At 37.9% G+C, this 19,606-nt stretch overlaps 1 protein-coding gene across 3 annotated transcripts; it reads right to left on the bottom strand.

The window, feature by feature from the left end:
- Positions 1-17,080: 17,080 nt before the first annotated feature.
- On the bottom strand, positions 17,081-18,965 carry LOC146629652 (uncharacterized). Of its 3 annotated transcripts, none has more exons than XM_085358781.1 (7): positions 18,884-18,965; positions 18,685-18,778; positions 18,442-18,541; positions 18,065-18,297; positions 17,788-17,974; positions 17,485-17,612; positions 17,081-17,398 (listed from the first exon to the last, which is right to left on the bottom strand). In XM_085358781.1, the coding sequence occupies exons 1-7, from the start codon at positions 18,922-18,924 to the stop codon at positions 17,081-17,083; spliced, it is 1,101 nt and encodes a 366-aa protein (XP_085214907.1). In that variant the 5' UTR covers positions 18,925-18,965. The 3 variants fall into 3 exon arrangements, with proteins under 3 accessions (XP_085214907.1, XP_085214906.1, XP_085214905.1); XM_085358780.1 differs by having other exon boundaries at positions 18,065-18,315; XM_085358779.1 differs by having other exon boundaries at positions 18,065-18,324; positions 18,884-18,940.
- Positions 18,966-19,606: the final 641 nt, after the last annotated feature.

Below are 19,606 nucleotides of genomic sequence, written 5' to 3' on the forward strand. Positions count from 1 at the left end.
TAGACACAGTCTGACCTGCTCCCCTCAGGCAGGAGGGTCCAGTCCATTCGGACCAGAACCTCTCGTCATAAGAACAATTTCTTCCCCTCTGCTGTTGGACTGATGAACAATAACCATAAGACTGTTCCCACCACAAACACATGACCCTATACTGTGTTCTCTGCATCTGTTCCATTTTTGCACTGATCACCACCTGCATTCATGTACGTATCAATCTGCTTAGCATTTTTTTTTATTTAAGTGTTTGTCTTATAGTATGTTTCACACAAGGTACCGCAGCAATTTCTTAATGTTGTAAGTCTGTTAAACATCTGGAAATAAAGCCTTTCTGATTCTGATTCAGCTGCACTTCTACACTAAAAGTTTTGGTAAAATGCTCCCACCTAGTGGTGAAAGTTCTCATCATCATTTACAGACAGTTTTAAAAAAATGCACCTTTTTAAATACAGAAAATATTTTGACCTTTGATAAGTTATATAACGGGACTCGCAGACGAATTACTAAAAAAAAGTAACTTAGAGAGAGATACTCCCATACAGCTTATGACAAAATTTAATCCGAAGTGATTGATGGCCCTAATCACGACCTTTTGACCTCCCCCCTCCCCCCCGGAAGTGTGTAATGAGCGTGACGAATTGCATCCGGAGAAGGGGGGGTGAACCCCGGAAGCGCGCCATCTGTTGCTAAGCGTGTCGAATTGCATCCTGAGAAGGGAGGGGGGAAACCTCCGGAAGAGCGCCATCTGTTGTTGGGAAAAAAAAGTTTTTAGAGGGAGGGAGTGCAGCGGGGGAGGAGAATAAAAAAGCAGAGAGGTGGAGTCCGTCACAATTTCTAAGGCACAGACGCAAGATGGATTTCCTTCTGCAGCCCAGCAGCGTTCCTGTGTCCGATGAGATCTGCTCTCCCAAAGAAGAAGGCTTTGAATATGACATATTCAAATACAGCATATTTACTATGGAAGGCCTCGATCCGGACCTTATGACCCTACCGGAAATACTCCGGAAGTGTCTAGTCATTTTCAGACCTGATGCGTCATGTTCCCTAAGCATGAGGGGAGGGGGGGGGGGGGGGGGGGGGTATGGTTCCTGAAGCACAGCGGTGATGCAGCAGATGATTCTGTGATGTATAGAGAGACAGAGCGGCAGTTAGTTTTCCGCAAACTCATAGTTTGAATTCTGTTTCGATATTATGACAATTTTCTCTGTTTTTTACAATAGCGGGTGTAATTTTACTTTCTTAAGCTGCACCGGCGTTTGTAATGGGAATAAAGAGTGACTTCCTGTAGAGATTTCAATAGTATTTTATTTTCCTATAATACAGACGCTGTAAAAAACCTTTAAGATACACCATAGCTTGTGATGAAAAGAAGAACTTTCTATCCGCTTGTAACCTACAGGCTGCCTATGTGTAAAAAATGAATAAATATCCCTTAGTGAATACTACTTTTCCTTTTGAGAGACTGAAAAACAAACCATAATTGCCGCGACAGGCGATCTTGTTTCACACACACACACACACACACACACACACACACACACACACACCGCGGGTCAAGGAGGAGTGAGACGGCGGAAGAGTTTTTTTTTTTTTCTTCATTACTTTTACAATGGGTTTTCTCAATAGATAGAAAATGTTGATCCGCTGAGGAGTCAACAGCCGATATTATCATTGCTTGTAACCCGGTAAATAATTTCGTACATCTCCCAATAAAATAAGCCTTAGCGGAAAAAAGCTAATTTTCGAACAAGTTTATTAAAGCACCCCCCTCTGTGGGAAAGAGTCAACCATGAGGCGAGTTTTGTCAACAGCAAGAACAAGGTCAGACAACTGTTGCCCATAAAGTAAAACAAATATCCGCCTCTAAGTCGTATTTTACCGTTGCAGAATGTGGAAAACAGACAGCCCTCACAGGAGGCACCATAGTTAAAATATTTAAATTTCAACTAAATTTGTAGTAATGATCGGATTTCCTCACTTATCTACACCACACTCCTTGTCCTTGATTTCTTATCGTTTCTTATCGTTCCTCTGTCCCTTAATAGAAACCACATATATAGAAACTATCCTCCCTTTCAGTTGTCTTTTGCACTTCCATATCGCAAAGCAGTTACTGTAGGTTATTTTCTGCTTATGCATTAATGTAATTAATTAACTTATTTATCCTTAAGTAAGGTAATGACTTGAGTTCTAATGCTTTTTGTCTCTTGAGTTAGCTGTCAATGTGGGATTTTTTTCCCCTTTTGTTCAGTTAAAGCTGCCTTTCATTCTTCAACACAGCTTAAACTCTAATAGGTAAGCTTTCTTGTAATTTCTTAGTTCTGCAGGCTTCTTGAAAGACATCCGAGACTCTTCTTTGGATGCTGGCTGCCTTTTGTTTTGTTTTCTGTCAAGATGATCCCACACTGCTTCGATTATCTTGAGGTTCGAACCCTGGAGAAATCAATCCATGACTGATGCGTTGTTTCATCCAGGCATACTTTGACTACATTGGCAGTATGTTTGCGATCATTGTCGTACTGAAAAATGAAGTTGAAGCCAATCAGACACTACGTGGTATTACATGGTCGATCAAAATCTGGTGGAACTTTTCTACATTCATAATTTGATTAATTTGGATAAGAGCTCCAACAACACTGGCTGAAATCCAGCCTCAAAGCACGGTAGAGTATCCACGCTGTGTTAAAGACGGCTATAGACATTCACTGTTGTATCTCTCTTCGGACCTCTTCCATGCATATTTCAAATTTGGATTCATTACTCCATAAGACATATTACAGCTGATTTCTTTTTCCAGTCAATTTCTTGTGTAATTTGGCACACCTCAGCCTTATTTTTCTCTGTTCTCCTTCCTTAAGAATGGCTTATTAACAGCCACCCTTCCAACTCAGATAACTTTTGATGAGGTTTCATGAAATGTTTACAGCACTTGAGTTACTCGCCACGGCCATCCTAAATGCTAAAAACACTAAACTTTAATTCTAAATTACGTAATTAACGTTAACCAGAAAAAACAAGCCAAAGTCGAAATGTTGCTGAGCTGACCTGTGGTATGCTATGTCTTCTAAAGCACGTATAATGTAAACAGAACTGGTCTTTGCACAGAAGCCTGTGGAGCTTCATAATTAACCTCAGTGTGTGAAGAGGACTCTCCATTTAATAATAGCTGTAATAAAATGTTCTGGCCGACGGTGTTAAACGCTGCACTTGGGTCTAGCAGGGAAGATTTCAACTTTTCAATACGAATGAAGGCTGCAAACTGATTAGATTAATGTCTGATGATCTTTTCCGTGCTTCTTCAAGTTTGTAACACCGAACATATTAAAGGATGATGTAAGGCTCACAGGAAGAGTTTAATTAGACACACATTTACTATTTTCTTTATACTCTTTCTTTCTTGACATGTTTAATATGATTACTATCAGAGGAGAAAATGAACCTTGTGTAGTCTAAAAACTTTTTTATTTAATCAAACTGTAATGTTGTTGAACTCTGACGGACGTGTCTTTTAATCTTGTCAACAAATCCTTAATCATCTAAATCTGCCATTTATCATCTTGTAAAATGTTCCCTCTGCTTCTGTTGCACATCTCCCCCGACACTCTCTGCTTCACCTGTCCTGTGCAGGTGGTCCAACCCCTGCCTGCCTCCTTAAACTGGGGTGTTTAAATCTCTTTACCTCTGTTGTGAACTTCACACAAAGTTTGTGGTAACAAAATCAAACTGACGAGGATCTCGTTTGAAAAACACACACACTCACGAGACAAAATAAAAACAGACTGCTCAAAGCAAAAGCAGAGCCCTCACAGCTGGTAGTACAAACACAGTGACAACATGCGTATTAGATACCCTCAGTGCCAAAAGCATAAATATGAAAAAAATGTGATCACCAAGAATATCCTAAAAATGGCATTGAGGTGGGTGTTACAGTAAAGAAAAAAAAAAGTAGCCAAATTTTCATCGGAAAATGTTGAATTTTAGTAAAACAATGCTCTGTAGTTTGATACTGTCGTTACAGACAAAGCAGATGTTTAAAGCCTTTGGACGCACATTTGAAACGCACTCATTCTCCTTATCAGCTGGAAACATTAAAGCCGTAAAATGACTTTTTCGAACGGATAAAAACTATTGAACAGCAGCAATGTTGAGCCTGTTCCAAAATTTGAATGTACATGTGTTGAAGGTGCGGGTCTTGTTGAATTATTAAACATACTTTCTTTAATTTTTCGAGCCACAAAAACAACAACTTTTAATTTTCTTCTGCTTGAGTATCGGCCTCGGGTAGCTCTACTTATCATTGCTCAGTAAGTTGTCTGTTTGTGCTACTTTTTTTCAAGGAGCAGTGGATTATTGGTAAGGGTGACTTTATGTGTTTAGTTACTTAAGTGGAAGTACTGTGGAAAGTTTTACCTTACATACATAGATCTACCAGTACAGCTTCTGAGGTATCTGTTTACAAAATGTTATAATCTATTCAAAGGTTCTTTGCAATTTTACATTGATAAACATTATCCTTAACACATTTGGCCCACATAAAGTACTATGGCCATCACACGGTCATTTAGAATTGTTTAAATAACTCGTGTCTTAAGTCCTTCCATCAAACAGAAAATTTAAAAAAAAAAAAAACATGGTTCACTTTTACATCACAAAATGTTAGAAATATAAGCCGTTCATAACAACCTGAAAGGCTGGGAGTTTAAAATGCAAACCGATGGAAGCAGAAGTAGAAGACTATAATGTCTCAGAGCACACGGTGTCTATTAATGTGTAGACATGTATAAATAAGAGCTTAATAAAGATGCTTAATTTCTTAAGAAATAAACAGGTGGAGTGATCTTTATCAAAAGTGGATGTTGCATCTGTGGCTAAACCACTGTACCCAAAAAAACTTTAAAAATCTACTGTGTGTGAGGCTGTGTAAGTAAAGCTTGCCCTTCACACCCGCGTGTAACAAACCATTTGTTGGGGGTTGTGGATTTGGCACCTCAGCATTGTGAAAGTGGGGAAACATGTTTCTGGCTGTGCATAAGATTCCTCCTTACAACTTAGAATCTCAGTTCTAAATGAAATTCAGATGTTTTTTTAAGTATGGCTAATGTATTATTTGACTTCTAAGGCACGCACACACACACACACACACACACACACACACACACGAACAACACAGAGAAGAAGAAGAGGGGGTCGTTTTACTACACATCATAAAAACGCAATCATTCATCTTCCAACTGTATCTTTCTGTTCTGGCTTTAGAATCATAGGTTGTTTACTGAGCCGTACTTTGGGAGTCATACTGTTGTGATACTGAGGAGAAAAGGGTAAGGTTTGATAGACTAAACCATTACACACACAAAACTTGAATAACCTAAAGAGTGTGTGAGACTGCTAGCTGTGTTGTTCAGCATTAAACTCATCTACAAATGTGTTAGTAAAGAGCGACTTGTACTTCTGTCCCATTAAGCAACGGTTTAACAAATTTCACTGCAAACTATAAAAGGAATCTGGATTTATATAGAACATAGTAGTGATGGATTAAGTGCAGGAAACACTAGTATAAGGTGTCTATTGAACAAATCTCCTTCAGCGTTCAAAATGACCAAAGTGAGGCCTACAGGCGTTTCTCTCGATTGGTTGTGTTTAGGGAAAAAGCAGCTAAATACACTGAGACTGCTCCGCATTGTTAGCGAGTTAACTCTGGATATCTGTAGGTTTTGTCAAACTTGGAGTGAACAAAAGCAGAAAAACAGTAAAAGATGCAGACAGTGAAAGTCTGGTTTATTTCATGAACACAATGAAACATTTTACAGTCCACAGAGCAAAGTAGCATACATGATAAATAGATACACATAACATGAGAAGTAAAACTCGTCGTCTTACCACATGTTATATTCTGTAAACTTAAAATAACCACAGAAATTAGAGTTTAGTGTTTTAAGTCATCTATTAAAAAACATGAGTCAACATTACTGAAGTGACGCTTTAACGATGCGTCTTATCACCGTGTTTATGATGATAAAACATGTTCTCTCGTTAGTAGATGTCAGCGCTGTCACTTGTCATGAAAATGTCCAGAGCCAGGGTTCCTCTTTAATTACCATTGATCATTAATAGGGTCACAAAAGATTTGTCACATTATCCCCATAAACAAAATTGCTTTTATAGAAATCATTGTGATACAAATATTTAGATTCTTGATTCACAATGTGCACGAACTCAAAATCTTTAGAGGTTCATATTTATAAAGTATCGCAAATAATACATTTATACCATTGTATGAGCTACACTTCTTGTAAAAAACTGATTGAAAAAAGCTCCTGTCGTGACCTTCCTTCTGTGAGGACACACACACACACAGAGAGAGAGAGAGAGAGAGAGAGGGGGAAGATCATTAGGATTGGAGGCGTTTTTGGATTTTCACTTATTGTTGGCTTTACAGTCACATAAAATTCATTCCAATTTTTTTGCCTTTGCTTCAATTAAGGTGTTTCTTTAAATCTACAGCAGCTTCCTTTTCAAAAAGTTTACTGACATAGTAAGGAAGTAGCTAGGGAACTCAGTAAGTATGAGCAACAACAGCTTAGGGACTGTTTCTACAATAAAGAGGAATTCATCATCATCCGCAGTTCATCAAAAAAAAAAAAAAAAAAAAAAAAGTGCCATTAAAAACAATTCAGCAGATCCTCAAAGTATGGATACAATCTGTTTTCAGCTGTAGAGGTACGCTTCACGTACTTATCAACATGCAGTTTAGAGGCTTGCATTAGAGTGCTTTGGTACTTGGGCCTCTTTTATTTAGCACGGTTATACCATTGTGTATTTAGCTATATAAATATGCTCAAGAGTCTATTGTATGTTTGTCATGCAATTAAAAATTCAAAAATATAATTTTTAAATCAGTAACTTTGCAAATTTAGCGCGGACCCTCACCCCTCCCTCCGGCTCCCACGGCCCCGCTGTCACCGTAAGACTCATACTCTTCCCCCACGTATGCTGCTATTTCCCCGCGCCCCAATAATTCTTGTCCTTTTTCTGTTGCAGCCTCCCACAGTCCCGTTTTCGGCGTTCCTGCGCGACTCATCTCCCGGTCCCTTGGTTTCTCGAGTTTCACGCGTGTTTTCCTTCTACCCTCCCGGGACACCTTCAGTTAAAATAAAGTTTATTTTCTCATACTCCTGTGTGTGTTGGCTCTGCTTCTGGGTCCAGCTTGTGCGCTGAACTTCGGTTCATGACACTAATAGTTTTAAATAGAGCACCACAAACAACAGGTATTCCTTTAGAAATAAACTTTTCTTGTGTTACTTCTAAAAACTACAGATTCTTAACTCTGCAACAGTTAGACAGAGTTGGTTACAGTTAGGCCCTCAACAGTCAGCAAAACAAGTCATAAAACAATAAAAGAGGCTGCCTTATCAAGAGCATCCCAGCACTGTAGTTCCATTACAATCAGTTTCCTTTATTTTATCTTATCATGTCAGAGGCCAACTGAAACCAAGTCCACCTATATAAAAACACCCCATCAGACACACAGTAGTTTCCTCAGCACTTCACAATTCCCCCCAAGGTATAGCGTTTTAACTTTTTATTTTTTCGGATCCCAGACACAGCGGTGTGAGGTAGTTAGCACACAGTTTGGACGTGTAGAAAACATTGCTTGTTTGGAACACATCAGCAGAGAGGTAGAGTTCATAGCTGTTCATAAGAGTTTAATTTAATCAAACCTCATTTTACGGATCTAAGTGGCTCCTCATCACTAGCCAATTCACCATTTTATTTAAATATCTGAATTTTCGGAATGAGGATCCAAGCGGGACACAGAGGCTGCTTTAACGCACCAGAATGCAAATATAAATAAAAGCCTGACTATCCTGAGAGCCTAGCTGCAGCGAGACCTTTCTTTCACACGGATTCCTGGATGTGCGTTGGATCCGACTTTGCTACCCACACAGAGCGTTTCTGACAGTCGGGCGCTGTTTATACAATAGAGAAAAGCAACAATACACCGTGTTTCTCTGCTCCAAGGTAAGGATGTCTCTGTTATACCCAGCGCATAAATGTCTCTGTGTTAACGCTGATTATTCAAACCCTGTTGAAAATGTGACACATTTGTTATCCAAAAACATTTCCTCTAAATTTGCAAAGTTACTGATTTAAAAATTATATTTTTGAATTTTTAATTGCATGACAAACATACAATAGACTCTTGAGCATATTTATATAGCTAAATACACAATGGTATAACCGTGCTAAATAAAAGAGGCCCAAGTACCAAAGCACTCTAATGCAAGCCTCTAAACTGCATGTTGATAAGTACGTGAAGCGTACCTCTACAGCTGAAAACAGATTGTATCCATACTTTGAGGATCTGCTGAATTGTTTTTAATGGCACTTTTTTTTTTTTTTTTTTTTTTTTTTTGATGAACTGCGGATGATGATGAATTCCTCTTTATTGTAGAAACAGTCCCTAAGCTGTTGTTGCTCATACTTACTGAGTTCCCTAGCTACTTCCTTACTATGTCAGTAAACTTTTTGAAAAGGAAGCTGCTGTAGATTTAAAGAAACACCTTAATTGAAGCAAAGGCAAAAAAATTGGAATGAATTTTATGTGACTGTAAAGCCAACAATAAGTGAAAATCCAAAAACGCCTCCAATCCTAATGATCTTCCCCCTCTCTCTCTCTCTCTCTCTCTCTGTGTGTGTGTCCTCACAGAAGGAAGGTCACGACAGGAGCTTTTTTCAATCAGTTTTTTACAAGAAGTGTAGCTCATACAATGGTATAAATGTATTATTTGCGATACTTTATAAATATGAACCTCTAAAGATTTTGAGTTCGTGCACATTGTGAATCAAGAATCTAAATATTTGTATCACAATGATTTCTATAAAAGCAATTTTGTTTATGGGGATAATGTGACAAATCTTTTGTGACCCTATTAATGATCAATGGTAATTAAAGAGGAACCCTGGCTCTGGACATTTTCATGACAAGTGACAGCGCTGACATCTACTAACGAGAGAACATGTTTTATCATCATAAACACGGTGATAAGACGCATCGTTAAAGCGTCACTTCAGTAATGTTGACTCATGTTTTTTAATAGATGACTTAAAACACTAAACTCTAATTTCTGTGGTTATTTTAAGTTTACAGAATATAACATGTGGTAAGACGACGAGTTTTACTTCTCATGTTATGTGTATCTATTTATCATGTATGCTACTTTGCTCTGTGGACTGTAAAATGTTTCATTGTGTTCATGAAATAAACCAGACTTTCACTGTCTGCATCTTTTACTGTTTTTCTGCTTTTGTTCACTCCAAGTTTGACAAAACCTACAGATATCCAGAGTTAACTCGCTAACAATGTGGAGCAGTCTCAGTGTATTTAGCTGCTTTTTCCCTGAACACAACCAATCGAGAGAAACGCCTGTAGGCCTCACTTTGGTCATTTTGAACGCTGAAGGAGATTTGTTCAATAGACACCTTATACTAGTGTTTCCTGCACTTAATCCATCACTACTATGTTCTATATAAATCCAGATTCCTTTTATAGTTTGCAGTGAAATTTGTTAAACCGTTGCTTAATGGGACAGAAGTACAAGTCGCTCTTTACTAACACATTTGTAGATGAGTTTAATGCTGAACAACACAGCTAGCAGTCTCACACACTCTTTAGGTTATTCAAGTTTTGTGTGTGTAATGGTTTAGTCTATCAAACCTTACCCTTTTCTCCTCAGTATCACAACAGTATGACTCCCAAAGTACGGCTCAGTAAACAACCTATGATTCTAAAGCCAGAACAGAAAGATACAGTTGGAAGATGAATGATTGCGTTTTTATGATGTGTAGTAAAACGACCCCCTCTTCTTCTTCTCTGTGTTGTGTGTGTTGTGTGTGTGTGTGTGTGTGTGTGTGTGTGTGTGTGTGTGTGTGTGTGCGTGCCTTAGAAGTCAAATAATACATTAGCCATACTTAAAAAAACATCTGAATTTCATTTAGAACTGAGATTCTAAGTTGTAAGGAGGAATCTTATGCACAGCCAGAAACATGTTTCCCCACTTTCACAATGCTGAGGTGCCAAATCCACAACCCCCAACAAATGGTTTGTTACACGCGGGTGTGAAGGGCAAGCTTTACTTACACAGCCTCACACACAGTAGATTTTTAAAGTTTTTTTGGGTACAGTGGTTTAGCCACAGATGCAACATCCACTTTTGATAAAGATCACTCCACCTGTTTATTTCTTAAGAAATTAAGCATCTTTATTAAGCTCTTATTTATACATGTCTACACATTAATAGACACCGTGTGCTCTGAGACATTATAGTCTTCTACTTCTGCTTCCATCGGTTTGCATTTTAAACTCCCAGCCTTTCAGGTTGTTATGAACGGCTTATATTTCTAACATTTTGTGATGTAAAAGTGAACCATGTTTTTTTTTTTTTTTTTAATCTTCTGTTTGATGGAAGGACTTAAGACACGAGTTATTTAAACAATTCTAAATGACCGTGTGATGGCCATAGTACTTTATGTGGGCCAAATGTGTTAAGGATAATGTTTATCAATGTAAAATTGCAAAGAACCTTTGAATAGATTATAACATTTTGTAAACAGATACCTCAGAAGCTGTACTGGTAGATCTATGTATGTAAGGTAAAACTTTCCGCAGTACTTCCACTTAAGTAACTAAACACATAAAGTCACCCTTACCAATAATCCACTGCTCCTTGAAAAAAAGTAGCACAAACAGACAACTTACTGAGCAATGATAAGTAGAGCTACCCGAGGCCGAGACTCAAGCAGAAGAAAATTAAAAGTTGTTGTTTTTGTGGCTCGAAAAATTAAAGAAAGTATGTTTAATAATTCAACAAGACCCGCACCTTCAACACATGTACATTCAAATTTTGGAACAGGCTCAACATTGCTGCTGTTCAATAGTTTTTATCCGTTCGAAAAAGTCATTTTACGGCTTTAATGTTTCCAGCTGATAAGGAGAATGAGTGCGTTTCAAATGTGCGTCCAAAGGCTTTAAACATCTGCTTTGTCTGTAACGACAGTATCAAACTACAGAGCATTGTTTTACTAAAATTCAACATTTTCCGATGAAAATTTGGCTACTTTTTTTTTTCTTTACTGTAACACCCACCTCAATGCCATTTTTAGGATATTCTTGGTGATCACATTTTTTTCATATTTATGCTTTTGGCACTGAGGGTATCTAATACGCATGTTGTCACTGTGTTTGTACTACCAGCTGTGAGGGCTCTGCTTTTGCTTTGAGCAGTCTGTTTTTATTTTGTCTCGTGAGTGTGTGTGTTTTTCAAACGAGATCCTCGTCAGTTTGATTTTGTTACCACAAACTTTGTGTGAAGTTCACAACAGAGGTAAAGAGATTTAAACACCCCAGTTTAAGGAGGCAGGCAGGGGTTGGACCACCTGCACAGGACAGGTGAAGCAGAGAGTGTCGGGGGAGATGTGCAACAGAAGCAGAGGGAACATTTTACAAGATGATAAATGGCAGATTTAGATGATTAAGGATTTGTTGACAAGATTAAAAGACACGTCCGTCAGAGTTCAACAACATTACAGTTTGATTAAATAAAAAAGTTTTTAGACTACACAAGGTTCATTTTCTCCTCTGATAGTAATCATATTAAACATGTCAAGAAAGAAAGAGTATAAAGAAAATAGTAAATGTGTGTCTAATTAAACTCTTCCTGTGAGCCTTACATCATCCTTTAATATGTTCGGTGTTACAAACTTGAAGAAGCACGGAAAAGATCATCAGACATTAATCTAATCAGTTTTCAGCCTTCATTCATATTGAAAAGTTGAAATCTTCCCTGCTAGACCCAAGTGCAGCGTTTAACACCGTCGGCCAGAACATTTTATTACAGCTATTATTAAATGGAGAGTCCTCTTCACACACTGAGGTTAATTATGAAGCTCCACAGGCTTCTGTGCAAAGACCAGTTCTGTTTACATTATACGTGCTTTAGAAGACATAGCATACCACAGGTCAGCTCAGCAACATTTCGACTTTGGCTTGTTTTTTCTGGTTAACGTTAATTACGTAATTTAGAATTAAAGTTTAGTGTTCTTAGCATTTAGGATGGCCGTGGCGAGTAACTCAAGTGCTGTAAACATTTCATGAAACCTCATCAAAAGTTATCTGAGTTGGAAGGGTGGCTGTTAATAAGCCATTCTTAAGGAAGGAGAACAGAGAAAAATAAGGCTGAGGTGTGCCAAATTACACAAGAAATTGACTGGAAAAAGAAATCAGCTGTAATATGTCTTATGGAGTAATGAATCCAAATTTGAAATATGCATGGAAGAGGTCCGAAGAGAGATACAACAGTGAATGTCTATAGCCGTCTTTAACACAGCGTGGATACTCTACCGTGCTTTGAGGCTGGATTTCAGCCAGTGTTGTTGGAGCTCTTATCCAAATTAATCAAATTATGAATGTAGAAAAGTTCCACCAGATTTTGATCGACCATGTAATACCACGTAGTGTCTGATTGGCTTCAACTTCATTTTTCAGTACGACAATGATCGCAAACATACTGCCAATGTAGTCAAAGTATGCCTGGATGAAACAACGCATCAGTCATGGATTGATCTCTCCAGGGTTCGAACCTCAAGATAATCGAAGCAGTGTGGGATCATCTTGACAGAAAACAAAACAAAAGGCAGCCAGCATCCAAAGAAGAGTCTCGGATGTCTTTCAAGAAGCCTGCAGAACTAAGAAATTACAAGAAAGCTTACCTATTAGAGTTTAAGCTGTGTTGAAGAATGAAAGGCAGCTTTAACTGAACAAAAGGGGAAAAAAATCCCACATTGACAGCTAACTCAAGAGACAAAAAGCATTAGAACTCAAGTCATTACCTTACTTAAGGATAAATAAGTTAATTAATTACATTAATGCATAAGCAGAAAATAACCTACAGTAACTGCTTTGCGATATGGAAGTGCAAAAGACAACTGAAAGGGAGGATAGTTTCTATATATGTGGTTTCTATTAAGGGACAGAGGAACGATAAGAAACGATAAGAAATCAAGGACAAGGAGTGTGGTGTAGATAAGTGAGGAAATCCGATCATTACTACAAATTTAGTTGAAATTTAAATATTTTAACTATGGTGCCTCCTGTGAGGGCTGTCTGTTTTCCACATTCTGCAACGGTAAAATACGACTTAGAGGCGGATATTTGTTTTACTTTATGGGCAACAGTTGTCTGACCTTGTTCTTGCTGTTGACAAAACTCGCCTCATGGTTGACTCTTTCCCACAGAGGGGGGTGCTTTAATAAACTTATTCGAAAATTAGCTTTTTTCCGCTAAGGCTTATTTTATTGGGAGATGTACGAAATTATTTACCGGGTTACAAGCAATGATAATATCGGCTGTTGACTCCTCAGCGGATCAACATTTTCTATCTATTGAGAAAACCCATTGTAAAAGTAATGAAGAAAAAAAAAAAAACTCTTCCGCCGTCTCACTCCTCCTTGACCCGCGGTGTGTGTGTGTGTGTGTGTGTGTGTGAAACAAGATCGCCTGTCGCTGCAATTATGGTTTGTTTTTCAGTCTCTCAAAAGGAAAAGTAGTATTCACTAAGGGATATTTATTCATTTTTTACACATAGGCAGCCTGTAGGTTACAAGCGGATAGAAAGTTCTTCTTTTCATCACAAGCTATGGTGTATCTTAAAGGTTTTTTACAGCGTCTGTATTATAGGAAAATAAAATACTATTGAAATCTCTACAGGAAGTCAGTCTTTATTCCCATTACAAACGCCGGTGCAGCTTAAGAAAGTAAAATTACACCCGCTATTGTAAAAAACAGAGAAAATTGTCATAATATCGAAACAGAATTCAAACTATGAGTTTGCGGAAAACTAACTGCCGCTCTGTCTCTCTATACATCACAGAATCATCTGCTGCATCACCGCTGTGCTTCAGGAACCATACACAGTAAAAATCGGAGTGTTAAAATAACACTTAAAGAGTTAAATTTAACACTGGTCCCGAGTCTATTTGGTCCCATTCGGAATTGGTGTTAAATCAACTCTTTCTATAGTGTTAAAATTTTAGAGTAAAATTAACTCTAAATAGAGTAAAAATTTAACACTGAGTAACACCGCAGAGTGTTAAATGAACCTAACACTACTAGTAGTGTCATATTATTTACTCTAACATAGTGATAAATTAACTCTATTTGAGTAAAATTCCACTGATTTCTAACACTGAATTGAGTTATTTCAAGTTAACACTGGGGGTTCAAATAACTCTGATGAGAGTTGATGTTACTCTATACTGTGTTATTCATACACTTTTTCTTGTGAAAAATTAGCTCTCATAGAGTAAAATTTTAAATTAATTTTACACCAAGTAGTGTTACTAAAACTCTTCCTCTTCCAGCATGAAAACCTGGTTTCTAATAATGCTTTAAAATATAAAACAAGTAAGCAAAAACCACAACTAGATAATACGTTTAACGGCTTTATTTTGATGTCAGGCTCAAAATATTAAAACATCTCATGTAGTGTACATAAAACACTACACACACAAAAACAGTCATAAAACACTTTAAAACAATGAATTTAGTTCGGCATAAAATGACAATATGGAACCACATACAGGGAGGAATCAGAAGTGCCATACTTCATTTGAAGATCAAATGGTTTGAAGTAACACAGCTCTTTTATGTTCAACACCTTCAGCACCATATTGGGGTGCATTCTGACCTTAAATGCATGATAATGGTCATCAAAACACAGGGTTTCCATCAGTTTTCCACAGAGCAATGCAATGTCATCTTTCACAACAATACTTTTGATCTTATAAAACACTGGAATCTCAGACACTACCTCTGTACAGATGATAAAGTCAGGGCGGTACTCTGTACCATGATGTTTTATCCACTTAGCTGAAAAAACACTGGTAGACAACGCAGCTCCAAATTTTAAAGCAATTTCTGGACCTTCTTTCAGCTCTCCAAGTGTCACCATCTTTCCTGGTCCTAAAGCTAATCTTTCGAGGCTAAAAGACTCCCAATACATGGCCATACAACTTTGGTGTTTCTTGGCCAATGTCATTGTAATGTTTTTAAAGCTTTTTAATTGCTTCTTAAAGAAGTTATGTTTGGCTTCGTAACGCATGCACCACATGTGCAGAATTGGGCCAATATTTCGTATACTGCGAGGGTAATGTATCATGAAGTGATGCTTTGGTAGGAGACTGAGTGTAGGAAATAACTGCTTAAAGAGCTGATGATGATCAATAATTAAATGTTTGAGGTAGATGGTCATACCTTCTGACAGCACTGGTGAAAACACAATATTGACAATTTGTAGAAGCAGAAGTAGAAGATGCCAGTAGCTATCACCCACCTGTACCAAATCGCCAAACATCAAAGGTACATTACGCAATAAGCACCAAGATTGAATTGCATTTAGTCCTAAATCATTACTGCCATCAAACAACTTTACCCTTGGTGGGCGATTTCGCTGCTGATTGAAGCCATAGTCAAAGGCATGTATTCTACCAGCAAGTTGTTCAGCACTTAGGAAGTTCTCCTGAATGTACTGCAGCACAAGTTTCACCTCTAACTGAGCAACTCCCTCCAAAATGTCATGCATGATATCTACAGAAAAATTGTTGGCTGTGTTGAAATATTTAAGTGAATTCAAGAGACAAGTGCGTTTCACACCACATACATGAGGTAGCGTAGGATCTCTTTGTACACTTTCACAGTGCTGCTTATGCATATCAAGAGTTCTTAGTGCAACACCAGAATCATCTTCACAGAACACACTTTGAAAACAATCCTTCTCAAGCAGACAAAAACGACAACAATATCGAGCTGCAAATGACACCACGAACCCAAACAGACTATGCAAGCCAAGATTGTCCCCAGTGACCTGGATTACAGTGCCATGAACCAAGTGTTTAAACATGGGAAGTTTCAGTCCCTCTGTCTCAAGAACTTTCAGATCATTGACAAGTGGCTCAAGGATTGAATTAAAGCCATAACGCTTTGAGTCTTGTGCATGAAAAAGAGCACACAAATGAATATTGACCAACAACGAATTAAAGATTGGAGGAAAATTCCTTAGTGTAAAGTATATTGCACCTAATTTATGTACACCCTTTTTAGAGCCCAGGGGATTTGCAGTTTCAAAGTCATCATAAAACAGTTGAATTTGTAAGGCATCTTTTTCTGCAGAAAATAGGGGACATCTTTTAACATAGGCAGCATCGATTAAGTCTGCATACACACCTTCTCTGGACATATTCCTCGACTTGAACATGTCGACAACATGGTGGTTTTGAAAGATAGTTTTCAGTGTTTCCAAAATAGGAACATATGCAAACCTATCGGTTACAATGACTTGATCAAAAGTCCCTGTGATCTTGTTTCTTCTACTGTCAAATCTTGTGCCAAGCACCATTTCAACAGGTTCAACAGTTGCCCATTTTTGTTTAAAGTGCCTATTTCGTTTAGCTTCTGAATTTAACAGTGTGAATGGGTTTTCAAAGTTTTTGAATGACTGCTCTAATTTCTTTTTACTTGAAGTGTCCTGTGAAGGTAAGCTCTGTAAAGCTGCATCTTTAGCCTGAGTATGAATCTCAAAAAACACTTCCTCCATTGAGGAGACAAAACTATTCACAGTAGATTGGCTTAATCCAGCTGCCCTGAGCTGTGCAACAGTAGAGGCACACATATCCAAAGTGCTCTTATTTGAACTTTTCAACATTTCAGATGTTGTGGGTGTTTCTTCTACATTAGTTGACACCACCTGCCCTGTAGTGATAACTTCTTTAATTGCCACATCAGGCTGTAAATTAACATCAGTGTCAGCCTGTTGGTCGAAATAGTTAAGGTGTTTGGTATTTAAATGTTTTCTAAAACCTGAAAAAGTGCCAAACACACAGCCACAGTCACGCTGGGCACATTTAAGGCGAAGATTTCTTACGGGTAAGTAACCATGGACTAACCGTAAATGCCTAACAAGCATGTTTGAACCAGTAAACTCAGCCTGACAGACAAAACACTTCATGATGGAGAATTAACCTTCAAGCCCTAACGAAGCAACCTTGTCCTTATTTCAGCAACTCTGGGACTTTCTTTGATTTTGCCAACATCTATATTGTACACAGTGGTTTGGATGAATGTGTACATGTTGTGAAGCATGGTGTTGTAAGATGTGCCAAACACAAAATGTGCTTTAAACAGTTCATCAAAAGCACCAAGTGAAGAGGTAGACTTGCATGGTATGGCATTCTTGTCAAGAATAATGAAGAACTGGTGGATGTCATGCTTTTTCACCCCAACAGCCAGGAGGTAGGGTTGAGTGCTGGTAGTGATGGCATCAAGGTGCTCTTGGATATTTGTTCCAGTCTGAAAAGACAAATACAGACAGGCAATAAGAATCAAGTGTTTCTTAAACTGGTAATTCATACCATAAAAATAGAAAAGAAACAAACCTTCTTGAAGACCACAAGATGCCTTTCTGCTTGAGAAGCTGACACCTTTCCTGGTCTCTTCCGACCCTGACCAGATGGTGGAATCAAATGTAATAGCAATAGAATCGCTGAGAGGTCACTGTCCCAGCCTGAAAAAAAAAAAATTGGTTTTATAATAAAGTTGAATCATCCTCATCAATAACAAATTTCAATGCATCTGCATTGACAAAATGTTTGAGTAGACCCAAAATACAAAAGGACAGCTGTTCTGTGACAAACATTATATATCCTGTGAATGTTCTAATTAAAGAAATAACAGCTCACCAATGTCAGCATTAACTTCAGTGGCATCCTCAGGAGAGTCAGCTGCCAGCAAGAGTTCTTCCAGGTCACTGGTAGAAGGAAGCTTTCTGCCTTGTTGGATAATCTTTCTTTTGAATGTTGTTGGCCACCTCTCCAGCAACCTGCCTGATACATCCTCACCAAACATCAGTACAAAATCCTGTTCGATCTGTAACAGGGATAGAGAACAGAGAATTATATCTGCTATCTGCAAAAAATAAAATGTGTTTACATTGTCAACGTAATGAAAAATATTCACCAAGCCTTTGATATCTTTGAAACGTGGAAACACAGACAGTATGTTGCTTGACAGCAGGGGGTCAAGGACCATGTTGTGTCGATAAACAAATGTCAACTTCATCTTCTTCTTGACTGTGTCTTCATCAGCTGAATGTTTCATCAGAGAGATTGCTTCCTTGCACTCATCCTCACTCAGCACGTTCTCTGTAACAAACTGCAACTCTCGTCTGACAGTTGGTCCACCACACTGGTCTTCACCCGATGATCCATCTCCTGGTGCTAGACAATATGAAATACAACTTTATCAAAACTAATAATAACATTTGATAACCATTATTAATACAGAACCACAATTTGGAACTGTATTATACGTTTCCACTGAATTATAAGTGTTACCTCCAGATGTTAATCGCCTCTCTTTAGCAGTGCATCTCTGTATGGTTTTAATCCTCCAGGCCAAGTACCCAGTGCCACTCTCGCCATCATAATAATGTTCCTTGGAGAGTGACATATACAGACATTTTGTTTATTAATTTATCAGTAAGTTATGTGACCATGAACAGTTGATAAGGACATACATTTTGGCAGGATTTAAAATTTTGATTTTAGTTGTATCAGTTATTGCTGTTAGCTACTTACATAGCCATTTTTTGAGTACAGGTCACTGAGGTAAGGGAAGAAGGTTACAATTCCTCTGGCATACATTTCTTTTACCTGCCGTGGTGGTGATGTACTGCAAGATCAAAAGGAAAAGAACTAGTCAGCTTCGCTGGAATTAATAGAGATTTAAAATAATTTGAAAATGATAGTAAAAATCACAGGGCCAGAAATAAATTACCCATTTTTTTCTGTCATGTCAGCTACCAGTATGTTGACCATTTTTCTTCTGGTTTCATCCACCAGGGACTTGGTCCAATTGTACTCATTTATTATACGTTCTCCACCAGGTTTGCTTGTGAGAATGGATTCCACCAACTGGAAAACACAATAAAAACATTCTACATGTTGATATAACCACCACAGACACTTCTGCAACAGATGTTTCCAGACCTTAAAAATAGGAGCAAAACAAATCAGTTTACATGGTCCCTCCATAGACTCATTTTATACACTCTTTGATTAAACAATGTAATAATGACACCAAAAAAAAAAAAAAAAAAGACATCCAATGAAACACAAATCACTCAAACAAACCTGTTTCATATTTGATGGTTAGTACCCCGGTTGAGGGATCTGTTACTATATCCTCAAAAACATCCTCATCCAACTCAGTCCCTGAACTATCAAAAACTTTCACTCCTTCTGTTACGGCTGGCGCACCAAACTTTGCAAATGCTGGAAACAAGCACACAAGTTTGTGTAAACAAAAAGACATGACATTTAATGTTTTGTAGCTTAAAATGAAGATCATTTCAAGATACTCTTTCAAAAATGAGTCAGATAAACAAAGCCTAAATTATTAAGCGCCTCTAACATGCTTGATAAGTGGTAGATTAAAAGGAGTGACACTCACATTATGCAGTTTTTCCCCCCACTAAATATACATTCATAACTAAGATGC

This window comes from Diplotaxodon limnothrissa, linkage group LG7, assembly GCF_057381915.1.
Source record: "Diplotaxodon limnothrissa isolate DT_005_m linkage group LG7, D_limnothrissa_male_GT1.1, whole genome shotgun sequence".
NCBI lineage: Eukaryota > Metazoa > Chordata > Actinopteri > Cichliformes > Cichlidae > Diplotaxodon > Diplotaxodon limnothrissa.